The 10027-nt window shown below is 30.8% G+C and overlaps 1 protein-coding gene and 1 pseudogene across 1 annotated transcript; both read right to left on the reverse strand.

Moving 5' to 3' along the window:
- On the reverse strand, positions 904-2994 carry LOC109131209 (annotated as a pseudogene).
- LOC104771059 (ethylene-responsive transcription factor TINY-like) lies at positions 6901-7984 on the reverse strand. Its single transcript, XM_010495535.2, has one exon. The coding sequence runs from the start codon at positions 7804-7806 to the stop codon at positions 7129-7131; it is 678 nt and encodes a 225-aa protein (XP_010493837.1). The 5' UTR covers positions 7807-7984; the 3' UTR covers positions 6901-7128.

The following is a 10027-nucleotide window of genomic DNA, read 5'->3' on the forward strand; positions in this document are numbered from 1 at the left end:
TATGGGTAGACTGGAGTTGGGGGTTGGTATTCTCTGGGTTAGTTTCTGACGTATCATTGTCCATCATCTCTTCCGCATTCTGTTTGCATTGTTCACTCGACAGTGCTTTCCTCTTCTTCATACTGTAAAAAAGAGGGACGAAGTTACTATATAGACCTATAGTGTTTCCCAGATATCTCAAATACTCTACCTTTGTTATGATGCTTTTTGTTTTCGAGCAAAATAAAAAAATCTGAAAGGGTTGCTTGACTATCTAGTTCATATGATCTCCATTTAGTATCCTTAGTACGGGTTAGATAATATAGGTTAATGTGGTTACTATCTTAACAACCTAATCGTAATTTTCTAAACACATGCTTGTTGCTACCTTAAAATTAGGAATAAATTGATTAATTGTAACAAATAAAGTTATAAGATTTAGATTTTTCTTTAGAATTCATTCGTGTAGCTTAGCTATATCTTCATGTAATCAGAAGTATAGTGTTTTTACGGGTATTATCATTGTATATAAAGTTATGATGTAGTTAGTCATATTTTTTTATTTTCCCTTGTAATTAACATTATGTTTTTATTTAATATGACAGCAATAGGAGAACATTGGTTGGAGATTCTGTTGAATCAGCAGAGATTAACAGGTCAGTGTATAGTCTAAAGATTTAATATATGGCGGGAAAAGTGGATTTTTATTGATATGATGTTGCCTTTTTAAACAAAATACAAATGCGTTCTACAAATTACTAAGTATATTATAGTAGAAGAGAATTCTACTAATGTTATCCATAGTAAATGTATTTTTTGGAAAGAAAAAAAAAATACTAAAAGCCAACCCTAACTTAAGTCTAAAATCTGCCCACAGTTTTATTAGGCCAACATCCTCCACTTGATCACTTGATTTCTAGCGACTCAGTTCGCTGCATATTCTGATTCTTTGGTATCTCCATTGTCCACCTCATGAGAGAGATTCTCATTTGGTTTTCCACCTTCCGTTTTCACAATCTTCACTCCCTTCTGTTCCTCAATTTTCTCCAGTTTGACTGCCTTCAGTTTCATCACCTTCTCATCTTGTTTTTCAAACATGATTGACTTACCCATGATCTTCTTATTAGTTGAGTTTCCTTCATCGTTTTCTCTAACCCTCTTTGATGATGGAGTAGAGAAATCAGAAGCAGATGTTTCACTGCTATTGGTAAGCAACAAAATATCCTGTAATTTAAAATACACATTTTTTTATTAAACTTTTCACTTTCTACTAAATTAAAGAATTGACAATATATATGTTTTAAAGACGATAAAATATCTACCTGATCACCGGAAATGATTTGAGATGGGTTGCCTTGTCCCTCTGAATCATCAAGGTCATCTATCTTCACCCCTTCTGTTCCTGGCCAAATCTTTCCAACTCGGTATGTCTCATTGCCACCATAAAGGTTGTCAATTTCAACTAACACCAGAAGCTGAAATGTCTTCCCAACCAAATTCTTCAGAGCAAGGGGTAGATTGGATGGATCCTGTAGCTACATTTATTGGCCAGAGATACGGAATATTAGCATTTTATGACTACTTACATCTAAACTTTAACTAACAAATGGTACTTACATCATCATCATAAACACCATCAAGTAGGTCATGAGCAGTTTGTCCAACGATCTCAGAAGCTGAACCATCAAACAGCATACACTTCATTTCTCCTGTCTGATCTATGACACTCACATGTAACTTGAACCTATGAATGAGAAAGTTAGTCTGTGATTCTGTGCAGTTCTGTAGTATTTGTTTGTTTCTGTGAAGTATAAAAAACTACCTTGGTACGACTTGTGTGATGTTCAGATTGCACTTAGGACACCAGAAAGTTAGCTTTCTTGGTTTTGTCAGGAAAGAAGTCTCCTTCTTTTTGTTTCCTTCCACTTTTTTGCTACATTTCTTACAGCCGAGATAAAATCAACCCATATCTGTATCAATTGATGCGATTGTGCACATGACTTTACATTTCGAAACCTGGTGAATTGAAAAAGCGTTTTATAAAAACTGCATATTCATAAATTTACACAACAAACTATATCTAAATTCTTGATTTAGTTACCTCCATTTGACCCAGCAGTTGGTCGATTGTCTTCCTAGGATACTGATCAAAGAAGTCACCATTATGAGCCATTAGCTCCAACCGTGGCTTAGTTTGACTGATGGTCAGACTAAGACCATCGTTGGGCAGACTGGATTTAAAACAAAAACACAAAATATTAAATTCACCATATGACTTCAAGATCTACAATAGTTAAGTAGTAGGTCACGTTGCTAATTTACCTTGCCGTGAATTCAATCACCTCAGCATAATCCGGGTTGATGATGATGTCAGATACATCAAAAGCATTGGTGATTTGATTTTCACCTATAGACATAACAATTAAACAGTTTATTTTTTTTTTAATGATTCATAAAACTATGTTTTAGGTAGGTTGAATATGACTTACCTCTGAAAGTATGAATCTTTGCAAATCTGATCAAACAAACCACCAACTGACCAGCCGCGTCTTGGCATGCATGGTAAACTTGATCAGCAAATTTGCCCCACATTGTGCATGGTAGACGGTCATTGCTACATCAATGATAACATAGTAAAAAAATTAGGGATGGTTTTATTGACAATAAAATAAGTGGTTAGGTCATTTCTTTTACCTTATGTTTCTGATTTCAAACTCCAGCTTTTTGGTTGGTTTGTTGTTTACCTCAATGGTATCCATTGGGCCAACATTCACCACTTGACCAAGAACATCTGAAAAATACATGACATGTAAACACACGTTAGTTGTTATTTATTAAGAAATACCGCAGCTTAAACTTTAAATAAGAAATAATTCATGCTTCCAAAAACTAACCAATCAAGTAGAAGGGATTAAGATCCCCAACAATGATGTTTTGAAAGTCGGGCAATGTGAGGTACATATCATCAGATATGTTCACACACGGGGTTACATGAGTGTTGTTCACGAAGCCCATCTTGAATGGATGGTTGGTAACCCTGTACTGGCCTCTCACCTGGGTTAATCCGAAATTTTCAATGACCCTCCACTCACCTTTTGTAATCTGCCTCTCGAACTTACCCACAAGTTGTTTCTTGATGGAAGCATGAATCTTGGAACCCTGATTATGATGGTTGTAAAACGAAAAAGAAGCAGTTAAAACATTGAATATAAGCTGTTTTCTATTTATTGAATAAATACTCGTAAAGATACTATGTTTATAATAACAAACCCTTTGGTCAGCTAACACCATCTCCATTGTTTCTCCAGACTGCGCAGTGTACTGCTTCCACGAATGAAGGACCTTAACCTGAACACGCCAAGTGCTTTTGTACGGCTTGACATCAGCGAGGTAAGTCATTGCCATTAGACCATTCATTTTGAGTAAATAGTTTGCTGAAAATGCTAAGAAGGCTGTTTGCGTTGATGGTTTGTATAAAGCTGCTAATGGGCTGTTTATATAGTAATTGTAGCAGCGTTAGGTTTTAGTGACCGAGATTACAGTTTGATCTTATCATCAAGATGAGATTATTCGTTTAATCAGATGTACCACTGGTATATTCTATTAAACTAAGATATGTTAGTTGTGTAGATTTTCTAGATATCAAAATTCAGATCATGTTAATGTTGAAATGAGAATCTTAGTTGTGTAGTTGCGGGATTGTATTCTGATTTTTTTGTTCAGGTTGTTGTTTAGGTTTGAAGAATTCTATTTTGGTGGGATTTCGGAAATCTGCTATGATCTCATAGTGTGATAGATGATCTTATTTTTGTATTTTTGTAATGTATTTTTGTAATGTATAGATAGGAAACAAATGTACTATGTTATTGTTGTACGACTATTCGGTTAAATAGATGCAGTCTCTATTTAATCATACACTTATGTAAATCTGTATGTTATATATCACTTGTGGTGTTCATTAACATTATGATCATGTATACAACAAAGAAAATACCTCTGTGTTGTTAAATCATGTTAGTTCTTATGCTATATATCACTTGGGGTGTTGAATAGCATTTTGATTTTGTCTGCAAAATATATAATACTTTTGTTGTATGGGCTTGGGTTATAAAATTTCTTACTATAATATATATTATATTATTATTTTTTGTAATTTTAATTTACTGTTAGTAATTAGTTATTTGTAACAATTTTATTTTACGATTTTATATATAAAAGGTAATTTGAAATAGCTATTAATTAGGGTAACCATTTTGTAGATATTATATTTTGGTATTAATATACAGTGGCATATTGTGTAATATTTTACACAATATAGGGTTAAAGATTTAAAGGGTTGCTTAAATAATATAGTAAGATATTAAATGGATATATTTATATATAATATATTTGAAATGCCTGATACATCATATTTTATTGAGGATTATATATATAATGAGAGTTTTTCTCTCCTCTTAGGAAGTTTACATAATGTTAATACATGCTATCAATTGATATTTTTTACATATAGATTATGTCGTAATGACTATTAATTTTGTTAATTATTTTCTAAACTACTATTTAAATAGAGTATTCAATGACCATTACTTAGATAGTTAATGATAAGAGAAATGTAAATTTTTAGAAATATATTAGAATTTGATATTGAACTTGTAAACTACTTATACATATATATATATGATTAAACTTCAATAATATTTTCCAAAATAAATAGGAAGTTATAAATTTGAATTATATTTGTATTTAGATCTTCAAAGATGAAAACTCTTATTAAACAACTAGATTTTAACCCGCGGTACACCGCGGGATAATACTTTTATAACAAATAAACTAAATTTTAAAAAATTGTATTTGTTTTGTTTCTTTTGTTTAGTGTTTAAGATGATATAATTGTATTTTGATTGTTAATTTTAAAATTTGACCAGCTATATATTGCTGACATGACAGAACAACTATTTAGTTTTATTTATAATAATGTTACATTTTTACCATATTGAATTTTTTATGACTATTAAATCTATATTTTTAGTGTTTTTTAGATTTAATCTGTGAAAGAACTATTTTCATATTATTATATTTTTAATTTTTAGTATTTTTAAATTTAACCCGTAAGTTTAATTTTTTTAGATTTAACCCGTGAAAGAATTATATCCGTGAAAGTTATTATGCAGTATTAAGATATCATTTAAATTTGAGAGATTATACCATCTCTAAATATAGTTTTGGAGATTTTATGGGAATAAAACTTTAATAGGTAGAATTTTTGGAAAAATCGAAATGTATAGATGTTGTCAAATATTTTATGGCAATAAACATAATAAATTTTGGTCGATTTAAGAAGTTTTAGTCATTGAGTTTCTGTGCAATGTTATTTTTAGAAATTTTTTAGGGGTTATTGTTGTAAAAAACCATTTTAAATAAGCAAGACTAAAATGATATAACACAAAATATACTTAAAAAATGTTAATATAGATACTTAATAATTTAAACAAAACAAAGTAACTAAATCATATTGGATCAAGCCCGCGTGTTTGCGCGGGTCGACTTCTAATCTATATAGTTAACCTACAATCAATAATACAAAAAGTGGCTTTCAAATTTTGCATTATTCAAGTTAGTTAATCTTTTAATCATCTATTACCTGGACGTTATTACAAAATTTCCCAACAATAAAATATCAGCTTTTTATAACTTCTTTGATAAAGCTAAAACTTTACCATTGTTTTGTCGGGACATTAACATATAAAATTAAGGTTTTGCACATAGTATATACTTTCCCTTACTATATCGGACTCCACTATCCAATATCTTTCACAAAGACAATAATTGAGAGCATCCTTGAAATGGCAAGCAAGAAAAAAAAAAGGTAAGGTAAAAAACTAAAAATAAAAAAAAGTTTGTCAAAAAAGTTGGTTCTGTCTTCGAAAGGTTTTGCCTAAATTTTATTCCGAGATATTCGAACTTATTCTACTGCATTTTAGTTATCACTGTTTGCTTTATATTTTTTGGCGTAATATTTGCCTGATTTTTTGGTGCTCTGTGACCTTTTTTATGTGTACATAGTACATACACATATACATACAAACGAACAATTACTCGTAAACGTTTACGATTTTGATTATAATTTTTTTAAAAAATATATGTTTTCTAGAAGTCTGTCTAATGTACACGTAAACCAAATAAAATCTGGTCTCTCTTATTTTTGTTGTTGTTGTTGATTATATTAATAGACATGTGTGTATGAGTGTATCGAATCACCATTTAATTATTAATTAGGACTGTATTATGTTAACATATTGCATTAGTTTATGACGTTAATCCTAACTATCGATACGTCATATCAACAGATTCTTCTTTCAATATATGTCTACTCAAGAAAATTTAAAGGATAGTGACGGACTCTAATTACAATAATCATTAAAGGTTTATGTCATTTTTTTCAACAGCGAAAAGAAAAGAGACCAAAGACTTACAAAGAAAACAATGGGTTCCATTTTCAACCATTCATTACAGTATTGTTTACACGTATTTTCTAATCAAACTGAGCTACTTGTATTACAATATAGTACACTTTCTAGATCATAGTGCTCGAAAGACAGGAAAGAAGAGATTCTTTTGTAATACTATTGGGTCGTAAAAGGAAATGTAATGAGTAAAAGTCATTGTTTGATTAATACAATAATACTCGAATGGCAAAATTATTCAAGCTGTTGGATATATATCTTAATAATATTAGCAACAAATATCAAAATCCAATAACTGATAGTGGAAAAGAAAAATAAAGGCAAAAACCAAACAATTGGTCAGATTAATGTATGCTTAATCAGAAGATCAAAGTTTTGATTCAATAATGTACATTAATTCAAAATATAAAAAAGATACGTGGCTTCCGTTGGCTACTAGTTCAATATTATTTATTTTTCAAAATTACACACACTGATTTAAAAAAAAAAAAAAAAAAAACATGTCATGAGAATTATGTACAAGTATTCATCATATATGGAGCTCTCTCTCTCTCACACACACACAGAGATTGAAAACAAAAAAAATCACAGACTGATAACCCTAAACTCACCCCACAAAATAAAGGGTTCATTAAAAAGTAATTAAACACAGCATTTACTAGTATATTAATATGATTATTATGACTTAATAATTATTGTACAGTCCTTGAAGATCCCAATCTTGTGATAATAATGCAGAAGGAACCATCTCATAATCACCTTCTGACCACAGCGGTGGATAAACCCATAAGTCTGTCGTCGAGTCAGAGAATATAAAATCTTTACCTAGCTGAGTCGAACCATCGTAACTCGATCCCAAACTCGGCAGCTCTACGATCTCCCCTAGCTCCTCTAAGCCCGTCCCAGAGGAAGACACGAGAGACTCAAGCGAAGAAGAAGACTGTGAAGACGAAAACGTAAAAAAAGAAGAAGATGAAGACTGTGACGTTGTCGTCGTCGTCATGATCTCCATGTGAGCGGCTTTGAGAGCTGCGGCTTGGATGTCACGAGGGCTGAGGGAGCTAGGTCTCGGGAAAGAGCCGGCTAGGTCAGGGAAGTTGAGTATAGCGGAGGCTCCTTTGATGCTAAGAGCAGCTACGTCGTGTGCACGCGCCGCCATCTCCGGGGAAGGAAACGTTCCGAGCCATATACGTGATTTTTTCCTCGGCTCGCGTATCTCCGACACCCATTTCCCCCAGTTCCTCTTTCGGACTCCCCGGTAAACCGGATACTTACCGGAATCTCTAACCGGTTTAGTTTTCTCCTCCTTGCTCTCTTGACTCGCTAAGCTAGTCTTGGGAGTAGTAGTCTTTGAAGCTATCATTGATGATCTACTTTATAAAGAAGAGCTTTATACCAAAAACACCAATGTCACACTAACCATTATAATTTTTCTTTTTGTTTTGGGAACAAGGTGTAGAGAAAAGTTTGGGAATGTGATATAATGGTATTATTTTGGGGAATGAGTTAATGAAGGAAAGTGAGAGACAGAGTTTGATGGGTATTTGTCTGCATTTCTCAATCACTCCCTTATTTATATGCAACAATTGTTTTGGGGTATGGTAGGGCCGTAGGGGTAAAGGGAGATATGGGTCCCATATTATGGGACAAATATTGCACTGAGTCTATAGTAAGTAAAAGCAAATGAGGACCCACGGGCTAAACTTTGATTTGATGCTCCTAAAAGACCCGTACATATTTTTTTTGTTAATCATGATTGCTATGTTTTTTTCTCCTAGTTTGTATTTCTACTATTGTGAAATGTGTATTTTTTTTTGTTTTACTTATGTTTCCTAATAAACAGAATATAAGTGAGTAACAGAAAGAGATAGTATTATAGTCGTTATGATTTATGAATGGTATAAGTTTAATTTTGACATTTTGAAAATGTGATTCTACTTTTGTTATCATGTCATCTAATCAAGTAGAATTAGAGTGTGTAAAATTATGATTAAAATATGAAATCATGGGTTTTACTGACATGATATACGTAAGTAATCGAATATTAGTAAAATGAAAATGATCCATTAGTGGAAACCTTGTAGCTAGTTAAAAAGAGTGTCTACATAATAATCACAAAACTCCAAAACAAAAAAAAGCACTTAAATTTTACAGATTTGCTATTTTTGAACACTTAAAAATGCACATATTTATGATTTTTTTTGTTGCTAAAATACATACTTCATAGCATATACTAGACCTTAAGAAAAAATTAAACCAAAAAAAAAACTCAAACATGATGTGTAAATTATGTATTTAAATTTTGAAATATAGCAAATCCACAAAATTTTAACCATAATGAAAAAATTCACATATATCATACCAAAATAAAGAAACTGTTTCATAATTGATTTAATATGTATTGGTAAAACCGCATTAGTCTACCATTTTTTTTTTTTTTTGTGTTTTCTGACTAAATGTTGTTTTTTCATTTAAATATACTAGATTATAATCTGTGTTTGCAACACATGTTGAAGACCTTAGGTAAGCTTAAATTAAAAAATAACAATTGTATTATATTACTTGAGGGTTTGGAAATAGGTATAACACAATACAGTTTTGTGTTTAGTTAGAGAGTTTTAAAAAATAAGGCAGACTAATGGAATTATTTAGAAGGTTGATAGGATCTATTATTATGCAATCAATTGTTTCCTTCTATTTCCTCAAAGCAAATGAATGTTCTCTTTAGAATAAAAGATATATATATATATATATATATATATATATATATATTAATATATCTAAAAGTCCCCTCTACATATAACGAGATATATTATTTTGTTAAATGCCGACTTATTAATTTATTAAATATTTTATGTAATATACATGATCGTGACTTTTTTTCTTATAATTTAACGAATTGTCTTTTTTTTTTTCTTTTTTTTTTTTTTTTTTTTTTTTTTTTTTTAACGAATTGTCTTCTTTACGTTGAAAATGGTGTGTCAACTGTTTTTTGGTTTATTTAAAAGTTTTCAACATATATTACTGTTGAATCATCTCTTATCGTGTGCATCATCATGCTTGTCACTACAGAAACATTATCTTATCGTACTTAAAAACTTATTTTATTTAAAATATATGTGTTTGTATATGCATACGCATAAGAGGTTCATCTAGTAATAAAGAGAATTCAGAATAATTTTAAGTTTGAAAATTTGAATTCGAGATTGTTAATTAAGCTGCAAAGTCTTAACTTTTCTTAAGTCTTTACTGCATCGTGTACTGATCTAACCCCAAGAATTGCTAATATGTTTTTTAGTCAATGAGTATCTCCCATATCCTTTTAATAATCATTAAGGTTTTGATTCTGGTGTAAACCGTTAGACATTCAACGTCTAAAGCTTAAACTACTTAATCGAGACTATACAATTTTAGGTGGTCTATAATTTTATTTTTTATATAATATATAAAAAATATAATATCTAATTATAGAATATCCACACACCAAAAAAGTTAATCATGTTATCCTTGTGTCAAATAGGAGGGTTAGACTGAGAAGTAAGAACCCAAAATCAGATAGTTCAAGATTTTTTTTTTTTTTTTTT

This window comes from Camelina sativa, chromosome 20 (assembly GCF_000633955.1).
Source record: "Camelina sativa cultivar DH55 chromosome 20, Cs, whole genome shotgun sequence".
Lineage (NCBI taxonomy): Eukaryota > Viridiplantae > Streptophyta > Magnoliopsida > Brassicales > Brassicaceae > Camelina > Camelina sativa.